This window comes from Lagenorhynchus albirostris, chromosome 10 (genome assembly GCF_949774975.1).
Source record: "Lagenorhynchus albirostris chromosome 10, mLagAlb1.1, whole genome shotgun sequence".
NCBI lineage: Eukaryota > Metazoa > Chordata > Mammalia > Artiodactyla > Delphinidae > Lagenorhynchus > Lagenorhynchus albirostris.
This window is the reverse complement of record NC_083104.1, coordinates 44,845,119-44,859,591: the sequence shown is the minus strand read 5'-3', so window position 1 is coordinate 44,859,591 and position 14,473 is coordinate 44,845,119. Positions and strand designations below refer to the sequence as shown.

Here is a 14,473-nt window from a genome sequence, read left to right as displayed (position 1 = left end):
TCAATTTTAGGTTTTCTTTTCTTCCCTTCTTATGCTTTTTGATTTGATTTGATTTTTTTATTTTATGTATTTATTTATTTTTGCGGTACGCGGGCCTCTCACTGTTGTGGCCTTTCCTGTTGCGGAGCACAGGCTCCGGACGCAGAGGCTCAGCGGCCATGGCTCACGGGCCCTGCCACTCCGTGACATGCGGGATCTTCCCGGACCGGGGCACAAACCCGTGTCCCCTGCATCGGCAGGCGGACTCTCAACCACCGCGCCACCAGGGAAGCGCATTGATTTTATTTTTTGAATATGTAGAAGGTTAGCATGCTTCCAAAAGTAAAAGCCGTAAAAACAGACATATTCAGAGCAGCATCACTCCCTTCCCCTCTCCCCCCCGGGTATATAGCCTGTTCACTTCATCACCATTCCATCATACCCTCCCTACTCTTATAGGTAACCAGTCTAGTTTTCTGGCTTGTCCTTTCAGTGTTTCTTTTTGTAGAGATAACGTTTTCTTATTTCCCCTTTCTTCCTTATACAAGAAGTAACATACTATATTTTCTCTTTTGCACTTTGCTTTTTCATTTAGTATGGATACTGGAAATTATTCCATCTCTTTCTTCATAAGAGCAGTGTAGCACTCCGTCATGTTTGTGTATATCATAGGTTGTTCAACCCATCTCTGATGTGTGGACATTTGGGTAGTTTCTAATCTTTTCAATCACAAACAAATAACCTTGTGCATGTGCAGTTTCCTTCTGTTGGAGGTGTCTCTTCAGTGCAAATTCCTGGACTGTGGGATCAAAGGATAAATGCGTATGTAGTTTTGCTAGATACTTCCCGAGTCCCTTCCACATGGGTTTACTATTTTGCTTTCCCACCAGCAGTGATCAGAGGACCTGTTTCTCCCCAGTCTTGCCAGTAGTGTATTGTCAGACTTTTGAAATTTTGCCAACCTGATGTGGCCTCGGGAATTCCTTAACATCTTTTTAAGCACTTAATATTGTAAAGAAGATTTAAACAGTGTTGTGTCTAGTTTTTATAGTTAGTTGTTCTCCTCAAAAGGGGCCTTCTGAATCATCTGCTCTGCCATTAGCAGTGGTAGAGGTCATGTTCTAGGCACGTTTTTCCTGGACACCTGACAGTGCCTTGTGTGGGGTAAGGAGACTTGCAGTTGGTGTGAACATGTAATTGTTGTGCTGTCAGATGTACCAGATTTTTTTAAGGTCTGCTGAAATGAAGGAACTGCTGATTAATTTTCAAAGGTAGAATAGGAATTTTAGTTGAGTGCTTAGAATAGTAAACTTCCATTTTCAAATTATTTACTTCCATCAGTAAAATTTTTTTTAAAGTAAGAAAAAAACACCCTCTACAAAAATAAGAGTATAAAGCATACTTTCATTATAAATGATTAAGGTTTAGAAATACACTTTCCATAGGTTATAAGATTGTTGCTTTATTCTTTGTGAAATAAGAAAATTTAAATGTGGGCACATGGTTACTTACAGTTTAAAGCTGCTGAACTTCAGTATCTCATGTTCAACCTTTCTTAAAATGGAAAAGAAGTTTTTAAAATTATAAACAAATCTTCATCTTGGGCATCAGTGGCTTTACTTAAGAACAAATGAAATATGGTTTAGCGTGAGTGTAATTTACATGTTTCAGTGCATTTGTGAAGGTCTTAGAGCTGTCTTTAGCATCCCTACCTCACAGACATTCATTTCTTCTGAGCCATGTTGTTGAGGACCATTAGTAGTAATTAATGTGCATATGCAGACACATGTTTTTTGAATGAGGGGCCCAGTTTTTGAGCACAGAAATAAAAAAGTCCCTAGACTTGGGAATCTGCATTTTCAAAAAGAGTTCAGAATGACTCTGTTTTTATGACATGTCGTGAAATGACCGTTAGCACATATGAATATCTTTATTTAAGAAAGCAATACCACTAGCATTAAATATTAAAATTCCTTGGATTGCTCCATATAGGTGTATTACCTCTGCAACTAAAAAGAGTAATGAATGGTGGAATTTTATGATAGAGAAAAGTCATTAATGCAGGGACATTGCATAGAGTTACAGTGGTATTTATTTAAATGGTGTACATGTTGTTTATAAGTTCTGTGGAAGATTCTAGAAGGGGAAGGCACTGATGAACAAATCATCTAACTCCACAGCAGCAAAAGGGCTCTCAGTCTATTGTCTCAGATGTTCCAGTCTCTTCTTTTTAACAAGGAGACCTAGTACCAATGAGCAAACCATGCCAGTTCAAAGGGTTAGAAGAGTTTCTCTGTCATAAGCTGTATCAGATTTTTGTCATCCTAGATTCCTCACTGTGACTTGGAAGTGATTTGGTAAAGAGAGTTTTTAGGTTTTTGTCCTTTTTTCTTCTTCATTGTTATCTATTTTATTGCCATTTGGCATTGGGTTGTCATCAAAGCATACCATTTTCCTTGAGGAAACAGTGTGTGGGGGGGTGAAGCGTAAGGTGGGACGAAGTGAGAGAGTGGCATGGACATATATACTCTACCAAATGTAAAATAGCACAGGGAGATCAGCTCGGTGCTTTGTGACCACCTTAGAGGGGTGGGATAGGGAAGGTGGGAGGGAGATGCAAGAGGGAGGGGAAATGGGGATATATGTATACATATAGCTGATACACTTTGTTATACAGCAGAAACTTAACACAACATTGTAAAGCAATTATACTCCAATAAAGATGGAAAAAAAAGATACACGCAAAAAAAAAAGCATACCATTTTCATGTGACTTCTCAAAATGCAGATTGAGGTTCATCATGGGTCAGACCGCACTCCCCAAGTGATATTTTTGAATCACACATTCTGCAGCATGATTAATCGATAATCATTCTTTTTATTTTTTTTGAAGATGTTGGGAGTAGGAGTTTATTAATTAATTTATTTTTGCTGTGTTGGGTCTTCGTTTCTGTGCGAGGGCTTTCTCTAGTTGTGGCAAGCGGGGGCTAGTCTTCATCGCGGTGCGCGGGCCTCTCACTATCGCGGCCTCTCTTGTTGTGGAGCACAGGCTCCAGACGCGCAGGCTCAGTAGTTTGGTTTGGATAGGAGAGCATATTTAGGTTTCTCTGGTTGGTCTTGAGTCAAAGGGGACACAGTACAAAAAAGAGTGAGGCTGGCAGTTATCGACCAAGTCCTCACCCTTCTGAGTTTATGGCTGCAGCTGTTACAATGTGGCTTCCATGCTGTTTCCTGCACAGGTTGCGGCTGGAGTCCTTTTGTCATAAATAGTCTGACCACTGTTCATTTGTATATTCAGACTCTTGGAAGCAAACATTAGGAGAAGGTGAAAAGCAGATAAAATACTAGAGTCAGTGAGGTAAAAACTCAAGCATTGGCAATGAATCATGGAAAGTAAATAAGCCCTTGCACATTCCTATAAATCTTGGAGAGGATACTAGATTTCTTAGAGCTTGCAGGGCTAAGGGTTTTCCTTTTAAAGCTCAAAGTTTGGGGTGATGGCAGCTGACAACTAGGATACAAAATCAAATGAGTTTTTTTTTTTTTGAGAAATTAGCATTCTATAGGACAAGTACCTTTTATGTTTCAAAGTTTTTTTTTTTACATCCTATTCATATTAATAGGATAAATTAGTATGAATAGAGGTATATAAATATGACACAGAATATGGACACAGAAAACACTTAAGTATTTTGTTAAGTATTTTGTTTACTCATATATTCATAATAAGTGCCTTTTGCAAACCACCTGTTTAAATGAAGCACTGAGAATACACTGGGGTGCTAGAATCAGGCCCTGCTCTGAATCGGTTCAGTGTTGGTTGAGAGGAAGGGACCCATATGGAAAGCAAAGATTGGACCGCCGTAGTTGATTGGACTGTGTTGGTGGTACGCATGGGGCATCCCGCGAGCCCTACTCAGTCTAACAGGGTCTGGAGATGATTTTTTAGAGGAGGCAATTCTTGAGCTAAATTTTGAAGGCACGTAGGAATCAACTCCTGATGGGCTCCTGTGGGAGGAGTGGGTGTTATAGGCAGAAAAAAATCATGTATACAAAGGGAGAGGAGTGTGAAACGATTTCATAAGTCATTTTATGGTTTCTCTGAGTATTATTTTGAGAAACCTAGTGTCATTTACTTGAAACTACTTAACCTTTCACAAGAGGTGTGAAATTATATGCATGAGTTAGTTTTTTTTTTAACTGAAGTAGAATTGATTTACAATTTTGTGTTAGTTTCTAGTGTATGGCAAAGTGATTCAGATATATATATATACACACACATACACATATATACTTTTTCAGATCCTTTTATAGTTTATTACAAGATATTGAATATAGTTCCCTGTGCTATATAGTAGGTCCTTGTTGTTTATCTGTTTTATATATAGGAGTTTGTCTCTGCTAATCCCAAACTCCTAATTTATCCCTCCCCACCCTTTCCCCTTTGGTAACCTTACGTTTGTTTTCTGTGTCTGTGAGTCTGTTTGCGTGAGTTACTTTTAATCTCTGTCCTAGGAGAGGTCAGTTTGTATGTGAAGTACACTTTCAGGAATACATCCTCCAGGGGTGATTAGTTAGCATTTGAAAAACTCTGATCAGAAGTTCACACTTGTGAGGTGTCTTTATATTGATGATACTTTTGTTAGAAAGATTTTTTCCTTCGGTGAAATTAGTCCTTTTTGCAAGAGATGTGGATTAGCTAGAAATATTGTACAGGTGGCCCACCCTTGGAAGGGTTCAAGAAACCCCTGAGCCCAGCCGAGTGGTGTTCTTGGCATTGAACTCATTTGTTCCTGTGTTTTGTATGCTGGAAGCCTTGGGCAGTCTGCCGAGGTTTGCGGACTCCTTCTAAGAATGGTGTTTTTAAATGCATAAAGCAAATTAAATAAAATGCACAGGGTTATATAGGAAACCATTTGTACTGAAATATAGTTGTCAGGATATTTTTAAAAAAAAATTTGCCCTGCTCCTGGGCCCAAGTAACCATCGTTACTGTGGTTGCAAGAGCCTTTTCCTGTGTTTGTTCTCCCCTGTGCCCCCAGATCACTTCGAGCACCCTTGGAGCTGCTCTTTTATTTTGCAGCAGTCCCCTTCTGTGAGCGAGTACCTGTGACCTCCAGAGATTTGGGGCCGGAGGCTGAGGCTAGAACTTTGCTTCATTTGTCATCTTGAGACAGTCTCTCAATTTAGACTTCCTTTCTCATCTCTGACTGGAATCTTGCAAATTGTATGTCTGGATGATTGTTTTAATTCTCATGTGAATGTTTTCAAATTAAATTCAGAGTAAATTACTCTAAATATCTCAGAAAAAGAAGAAAGCAAGCCTAAGTCATCGCCTGGATCTCTAGGCCTTTAAATCTAACTTCTGGCAGCTCTTCAGTTTAAAGGCAGTGGCAGCAACAATAAAATACAACCCAACCTCTTCCAGGAAACGCTGGCTTTTATCTCCACATCCCAATTTATATAATGTTAGTTACTTTATACATATGTGTATACATATTTGTAAATGGGCTCATTTCCCTTCTGGCCCTTAGTAGCTATTAAGTTCTGAGAGTGGTGGTGATAAAAATCCCCTTACCTACATACTGTGAGCTCATCTAAATCATTTATTTTATGTTTGTGTGTGTATGTATATGTATTATATACACACACAATTAATGTTTGTAAATGTTGGGATGTGTCAGTTATACAGACTTTTTTCCCTTGCTTTTTTTTTTTTTTTTTTTTTGCGGTACGCGGGCCTCTCACCGCTGTTGGCCTCTCCCGTTGCGGAGCACAGGCTCCGGATGCGCAGGCTCAGTGGCCATGGCTCACGGTCCCAGCCGCTCCGCGGCATGTGGGATCTTCCCGGACCGGGGCACGAACCCGTGTCCCCTGCATCGGCAGGCAGACTCCCAACCACTGCGCCACCAGGGAAGCCCTCTCCTGCATTTTATTGAGAGTAGATACCCTTCTGATTTGTATGGGAATTTATTGAAATGGTTTATTTTCTTTAACTTCCTTTGTTACATTTTCTTTACATTTTCTGCCTTAAACGCTACTCCAGGAACTAAAGATGTTTCTTTGCTCTCATCTCCGAAGTAACTAACATTTTAAATGTTTTATTTTCATGTTGTCTTTTTTGCTGGAATCATTGTATATGTAACTTTAAGTGAACATTTTGCCAAAAGATATTTGGTCTCCTTTTTCTTGTGAGGATTTAAAAAACAACAGTCTTTTCCTGAACACCATTTATTATTTCAGTCTCTGTAGTTATTGAATAGAGTATAAATAAAACTAATGAAATTGTTCAGTTTTTATATCCTTTGCCTGGTTTGACTGGCTAAGCATGCAGATATTTTCAGTGTAATTTCATTTTTCAGTTCATGTCTTAATGGGTAGCTTTCGTTTGATAAAGTAGTCAACTGTCATTGCTCACCAAAAATATGAATTAAAGGTGAATAGTCAGATAATGTTCTAAACCTTCTTGTATTCTTCATTTACGTATTATAAAAAGCATTTTATTTTTCCATTACCACCCTCCTGTTACTTCTTCTCAAGGATCATTCTCAGTTGGAAGGATTACATTTGTATCATCTTGGGATGCTATTATAATTGCCTTGATTTATTCAGAGGAATACTGTGTTAATTTAAAAATTAAATAATATTATAATTAAATAGATTTCTTCTTTTAAGACTTACGAAATACATTTTTAATACAGAAATTTACATTTAGTATGTATTTTAAGATTATAGGTGTTGTTTCAGGATACACAGTGTCATGCTGCCTGTATCATTTTGCAAGTTGATGTTTTCATTAAATAATGAAGTATAAATGTAATGATTTATTCACTCTCTTTTCGCTCCTGAAATCAGATCTGCAGTGAGTGTTTTTAAATATGTCACGTAGAAGCTGAATTGCTGAGTTGTATGCTGTGTTCATGTTCAGCTTTGGTTGGTATTGTGAAATTGTTCTTCCAAGTTAAATACTGATTTACTGATTTTTTTTTTTTGTGGTATGTGAGTACCCATTTCCCCCAGTCTTGGTATTATGTGATTTTCTAACTGGATTTGTGTAAATTGGTATCTGTTTTGTTCTACCTTTCATTTCTCTGATTATTATTAGTGGAGTTGAGTAGTTTCGATATGGTTACTGGCTATTTAGGTAGTCTCCTTTGGGGGGTCCCCTGTTCATGTATTCTGCATATTCATCCATTGTCAGGTATAGGGATTGCAGAACTTTCTCCTAGCCAATGGCTTTTCTTCTCATTTTGTTTATGAGGACTCATCTTCTACGAGTATTTTTCATTTCAATGTCAAATTTATTAGTATTAAAAAAAATAAATTTATTTATTTTGGGCTGCATTGGGTCTTCGTTACCGCATGCGGGCTTTCTCTCGTTATGGCGAGCGGGGGCTACTCTTCACTGCGGCGTGTGGGCTTCTCATTGCTGTGGCTTCTCTTGTTGCGGAGCACGGGCTCTAGGCGAGCAGGCTTCAGTAGTTGCGGCTCGCGGGTTCTAGAGCGCAGGCTCAGTAGTTGTGGTGCACGGGCTTAGTTGCTCAGTGGCATGTGGGATCTTTTCGGACCAGGGCTCGAACCCGTGTCCCCTGCATTGGCAGGCAGATTCCCAACTGCTGCGCCACCAGGGAAGTCCCTGTTAGTATTTTCTTTCAGTTTGTACTTTTTAGGTATCATTTAAAAAGCCTTCTCTTACTCTAATAACACAAAGGCCATTCTCTCATGTTTTCCTTTAAGAGCTTTTGTTTTAACTGTTAGATCTTTAAGCCTCCAGTAATTTTTTTTTTAACATTATGATATTTTTTTTTACCAAATAGACAACTAAATTGTACCTATCCCTTCAGTGAATAGTCTATATGTTTTTCCACTGTTGGTAGTACTCTATCTGCTACTGACTGCGTTCCCATATGTATCTGTTTCTAGGCTCTCTGTTCTGTTCCATGAATCTCTTTGTCTCCCCCTTTGCTTGTGCCATCATGTTTATTTCCATCACAGTAAACTTGGAAACTTGAGAAGGTGAACCAAATATGCCTCATGCTTTTTGGAAAATTTTCCATTATTCCTGACCCTCTCCTTTCCAAATACATTGTAGAATCAGTATGAGGAGTTCATGCAAACCTCGTTAGAATATTTATTTTTATTGGAATTACAGATTAATTTGCACAGAGTTGACCTCTCTGAGGCTTCTCATCAATTACTATATTTTACCTTCATTTATTTTTTCTCTAACGTATAGATCTGAGTGTCTGACCTATGTCATTTTCCTTCTTTCTGAAAAACTTAACATTTCTTGCAAGGCAAGTCTACTGGCAAAACATTTCTTCAGTTATTGTGTGTGTGAGAAAGTCTTTATTTTTCCTTTTACTCTTGAGGGATAATTTCACTCAGAATTCTAGGGTGGTGTTTTTTTTCTCTCTCAGCACTTCAAATATTTCACTCCAGCATGATGTATCAGGTAAAATGAACTGAGATCACTGAGCCGTTAGTGTGAAGTTTTATGTTTATCTGGCTAAGAGCCAGGCTGTGTTTACTGTTTGCCGTAGCTGTAGGTTTCAGAGGCTAAAATTCCCCATAATGTCCTTACTTTGTCTCTCCTGTTGTCTTGGGTTTCCCTAATAGCTCCTTCTGAAATAAAGCCTGTGTCTTTATAATAAAGCAGCTCTCTGTTGTAATCCTGTTATTACACAGGAGCCCTATTGATGTGGTGAGGTGGGGGCAGGAGGGTTCTGTAGCCCCTCTGATTTGGTTTCATTCCTCTTCTGAGCATGTGTGCCTGGGCTGTGAACTTCACAAGTGCTTCTCACCTCACCCCCCTCCCCGTTGTCAGGTGCAGGTGCACGCAGGGCCTGAAGGAGGTTTTCTCTCTTCTGCTCAGACACCAGCAATTAGTCAGTTACCCTTTATGTTTTTGCTCCAGCTGCTGGCTCCGCTGGTGGTTTTTGCTCCTGTTAAGCCATGATTCTCTGTCTTTGCCTGTCTCTTCACTTCTGGGGGACAGCTGGTTTGCCCTGTGACTTGAAGTCTCTGGTATGTCTGAGAAGAGTTGCTGATTTTCAGTTTGTCTTTTTTCTTGTTGTGAGCGTGGTTGTGACAGCTTTCAAGCTGTTTTTCAGAAGTCCATCGATGGCTGTCATACATATTTTTTATATATATATATATATATATACACACACACACACACACACACATATATATATATTTCTATGAAAGTCATGATGTCGTAGACACCTTAGAATTTTATTACTGTTGTAAATGGTATCTTTTTCTAATTATGTTATTTGGTGGTTGTAGGCATATTGGAAAACTACTGATTTTTGTCTCTTCATCTTCTGACAGCCTTGCTTTTTGGACCATGCCTAATTGTTGGTTTTCGAACTTATTGAGTTGGACATGTAGATAATTTCAGTCCCACTCCTCTCTTAATATGTTCTCTTAAACCTTCAAGATAGATGTTGAGCGTGTTGATAGCGGTTGATAGTGGGATGTATTTCTCTTCTTTGCATAGTTTTTGCTTTTGATGTACCTGGGAGTTTAGAGTTCTAAAAATTCCTTAGTGAAGCTTGATGTCTATGCTTTGAGTGATGTGATGTCACTTAATGGAAGAGGGTAAACAAAACATCCCTAGTTCTTAGGGTTGTGGTACAAATATCTAGATATAATGTTACGGTAAACTTATTTTGTGGAGTGGAGCTAGAACAGGGTAACACTGACGGACCCCTACCCATGTGTGGAGATCCTTACCTGTGTAGGGTATCCTTTCATTGGTTTGGACAGCAAGAGGGTGGTGTTGGGCCATGGACCGCTTTTCCTGCCCTTTTGTCAGTGTGGTGAGGAGAGCAAATACACATCTTAGGATCAGGAATCAGTTCAGCTATAAACAACAGGAATTTTGTTTATTGTCACCAAAAGAGTTCACCAAATGAGATAGTAGTTTTCAGAATTACACTGTGGAAATGATTTGTCCTTTCTTCATGATCCATTTTCATTTGGGGGGTAAATTTGTTATTTTGGAGTAGGTTGCAAACCATGTTTGATTGTGCTCTGTCTGATATAACTAGAAAATCGTAGAGGTGGTTTGTGTAATGGGTTTAGATCTTTGGAATCTATTTCTAAAAGTCACCAAGATTAACTTGTCAGAGCGCTTTGATGTATTTGCAAAAACATGAGGATTATGTATCTCCTTTTCCTCCAACATTTTAATTGTTGTTTACTTTAAACTCGACTAATTATCACCAGCTTACATATCTTTATTTGACGGTTCAATGTCAACCCATGCCAACCAGAGTTTGTATTATATACTAAAGATCCTTTCATAAACTCTGAAGGTTTTGATAAACTACTGTCTTGATGACCATAATGTCATTTTGACCTGAGGACTTTTTCAGATTTAAATGAGCTTGGTGGTTTATTAAATGTCATGCAGAGTTTAAATCCTGGGTAAATTTAGCTGTTGCTTTTTTTTTCACTCCTTTGACTAATGATTCTGTCAGTGGAAAAGGCATGAGTAGTGGTTGATATTGTAATAGGGGTGGAGCGGGTGCGAGTGACAGCGTGTGACCCTTAGTGGGGTGGTTAGATGTCCTGCTCCCCCAACAGTCAGCCTCACAGTGGTCTGCGTGTAGCAGAGAGTGCGGTGAGAGACGGATCGTGGCTGGCTTCTCCTTGGGGCCCTCCAGGCCCTCTGGGTGAGCTGGGGGTGAGCGGGTGAGCTGGGGGCCTTGGGGGCAGGCTGCGGACTGTGTCCTGCAGGGCTCCAGAGCCCTCGCCAGGCCGCCCACGGTCCAGGCTCGGCCTCGAGGCAGCGGCAAACTTCTACCCCATCCCTGCCTCCACGACCTAATGGCGGTCGCGGTGGTCTCCGTGGGTAGCAGTGCGTGGGACACGGCTCCTGATTTGGGCAGCCTGAGGGCCGGCTGGGTCCTGGGCGCCTGGCTCCCTCAGGGATGACGGCTGGGCGGGGTCTGGGGACCTGGCCCTGGGGACCTGGCACCGAGGGCGCCGCCAGCTGAGATCTGCCTCCTCAGCCGGGCTAGGCTCTGGCGGGAGGACCCGGGCTGGGTGCTGGACCAGCGCTCCCGGGCAGGGTGACCGGCCCGCGCAGGGAGCCCTCCTCTTAACGAGGCCTGGACCTCGGTGGGCGAAAGTTGAGCCTTGAGATCTTGCCCCTTCTTGTCAGAACAGAGACTAACATTTGTTTGATGGACGTTTACAGCAACATCGTGACCCGACCTCAGGAACAAAGGGTCTGACACCAAGAAGCTTCCAACAACTAACCCTGCCCCTCCCTCACCTTTCCTGTAAAAGGGCTTTGCTCAAAGCTTTCGAGAAGTTCAGGGTTTCTAAGGCAAGAGCCACCCGTCTCCTTGCGGGGCCCTGCAATAAACCTTTGTCCGCTCCAAACTCTGATGTTTCGGTATTGTTTGGCCTCACTGTGTGTCAGGCACACGGACTTGAGTTCGCTAACAATATCAGTTTTTTGTTTGTAGGGATTTGAACCAAGTCTTTTACGTCTTTCCTTTTAGGTGGTTGATTATATCCTGCCACCCTTGGTCTCCTTGGTTCAAAGCGGGAATGGTAAGTGTGACCACATCAGTGAGAATTCCATCAGTTACACATTCTGTTTTCATTCTATCTCCATGTGGTCACGTTCTTGGCATTTTTTTTTTCTTTCAAGTGGAGTGGAGACTCTTCAGCTTGCGGCTGCTCTCAGAAACCACATCTCTGCTCGTGAACCAGGAGGTTGGTGATGGCAAGAAGGAGGCGAATGTCGATTCTGACAGCAGTCTTCTGGCTCTCATTAGAGATGTCTTACTTCCCCAGTAAGTCCCATGCACTGCACTCAGGCAGAGAAGTGTAGGGTGCCCAGGATGCTTCTGGCAGACGAGGTCCAATGATGGGCTCGGGATCGCAGGGACCTTATATTTTTGTCCGGGGGCTTATGCACTCGCTGTAAAAGAGGTCTAGAAAGAGAGGCAGTAACTACTATGCTGCACAGGATGCAGGAGAATCTCAGTCCATCTTCAAAATATCCATTTAGAACTTTATCTGTTTTCTCCAGGGGACATGACTGGAGTTTTGCAGATTTAAAAATGTTTGTGGCCAGAGGGATAAGGTTTATTATTCAAGGTCCACATGACAAGACTCCTGAACATAAAATTGGGACTTTTCCTGGACCTACTCAGAAATAATAGAGATGGAAAGAAATCTTCCTTTCCTCCCCTCCAAACTCTTGGAATGGAAATTAAGTTGAGTTAAAAACAGAATGTTTTTTTGTGGGGGAGGGATGCTGGCAGAACAGTTAATGAGTATTAATGAACAGAAGGGGAGTATGTTTTTCCTTTTACTCCATTGTTCACACAGCACACACATAATAGGATGACTGCTAAGAGCACCCAGTGCAAATATGTTAAGCTCTAAAATGGCACCTTATAATTCAGACAACACTGTAAATTTTATCAAAGAAAAAAGTTGAAGTTAAAAAAATTGAAGCTTAAAAAAAGTGCATGCCACGTATCACTATTAAATAAATTTTTTATAAAATTAAACAAATGTTGGAAAGCGCGTCAGGCATTAAAGCGCGTGCCTGATCCTGCTTCCTCAGGGCCTGGCCTGCAGTCTGAGTCAGTTCAGCAAGTTTTCAAGGATGGCAGCTCCACCAGATGCTCCCCGATATTTGTTAAACTTCTCAAGATCTGTTCTTATTAAAAAACCTTTTTTTTTTTTTGCGCAATATAGAAACCAGACCTAATTATATTCCGAAGAGCTCAACCACTCCTTGTTGGCTTAGGAAGGTATATTTTATGAAGTGTGTAGCCAGCGTGTGACAACCCTTCTCCCAGCTGAGGGAGCCTGTCTTGACTGACGGGAGCTTGACCTGTGACGGCTTGATTCACAAGCTAGCCCCTTGGTTCTTTTTGCTTCCCGTGCTTCTGCAGTTGGCTTCAGGGAGACTCCTGGTAATACATACAGTAAGAATACTTTTGATACTCAGAGTAAGAAAATGATTATCTAAATGAAAAACAATTAAACTTTGTCATGTGGAGCTTTCTCAGTGATAAACTATCAATGAATATATTTTTGGTTGCATTTGTTATATATGCGTGTGTGCATGTGTGGTTTGTACTTAATGTGGGTAGATATAAGATTCCAATCTTGTTTCATGGGGTTAATTAATGCTATCAGTGCCATCTTATCTGCTACCCGACGACTTGTGCTGAAGCATTTTTCAGGACCTGAGATGTCCCCCAAGAGGGACAGGATTTCCTCCAGCAAGACTTCTCAGTTTAACAATAGTTTGTTAGCACTGATGCACATTTGAAATAAAATCTCATCGTTTCTAAAGTCTGCCCACTTATGGAACAGTCTGTAGTATAAAAAGTATTGAATCTATAATTTTAGTGCTCCTGTTTTATTCATTTGAGCTATCATAAATAATATGTATTTCCTTTAATGGGCATCTTTACCTTTTCCAGAGATGAGGAATTAAAGAGGAAAACACAAATGTAAACCACATGGCAACTCAAGAACAAATGTAATGTAGATGAGCTCAGGTTTTGATTAAGCAATTTGAAATGCACTTTGGATAATGTTATGGGATTTATTGGGATGTGGTGTGGAGTGTTTTCAAACCTTGTGTACTGATTCTGATGTGAAGTGCAGGTCTTGGCTCTGCATTTAATTCTTTAAGCCTCAGTTTCCTCATCTATAAAATGAGGATAATAGTACCTAATTTAAAAGATTCAGAAATGAGGATTACGTGGGATACTTCTTGTAAAGCACTCCGTACAGTGGGACATAGTACATTCTTTTTTTATTGTTTATTTTATTTATCTTTGGATGCATTGGGTCTTAGTTGCAGCATGCGAGATCTTCGTTGAGGCATGCGGGCTTCTCTATAGTTGTGGCGTGTGGGTTGTTTTTTCTCTTCTCTAGTTGTGGCGTGCGGGCTCCAGGGCGCGTGGGCTCTCTAGTTGAGGAGCGCAAGCTCAGTAGTTGTGTCAGGCGGGCTTAGTTGCTCCGCAGCACATGGGATCTTAGTTCCCTGATCAGGGATCGAACCCACATGCCCTGCATTGTAAGGCAGATTCTTTACCACTAGACCACCAGGGAAATCCCCTATAGTACGTTCTTGACAAATATGTAGCACCACTACTGTTATTATTAGGAACATTGTAATCCCTCCTATTAAACTTTAAAATGAAGATTGTAATGGTACAGTGATAGTAATACTACATACTTCATAGAAGTGGCCATTAAATAGAAGCTGATGATTGTGCCCACCTGGCATATATAGTAAGGGCTCAATAAGTATTATGTAAAAAAATTTAAAAAAATGAAATACAAATGATGAATTCATTTAACTTTGATACTGGAAAACTAGAAACCTTGACAAGGAATTTGGTCTTTGAAGATAGCTCTTGGTAATTAATAAGTTTAGAAATGCTCATAATGGAAAATTCATGTTCTTCAATGAGTATGTGCATATAATGGCTTAA

The 14,473-nt window shown here is 40.5% G+C and overlaps 1 protein-coding gene across 1 annotated transcript in view; it reads left to right on the top strand.

Annotated features, from left to right (window-relative positions):
* ULK4 (unc-51 like kinase 4) overlaps positions 1-14,473 on the top strand; it is a 506,210-nt gene that overhangs the window by 159,308 nt on the left and 332,429 nt on the right. Inside the window, exons 27-28 of the mRNA XM_060164074.1 lie at positions 11,501-11,552; positions 11,653-11,797. Of these exons, the coding sequence (XP_060020057.1) occupies positions 11,501-11,552; positions 11,653-11,797 (197 nt within the window). The remainder of the gene's footprint in view (positions 1-11,500; positions 11,553-11,652; positions 11,798-14,473) is intronic.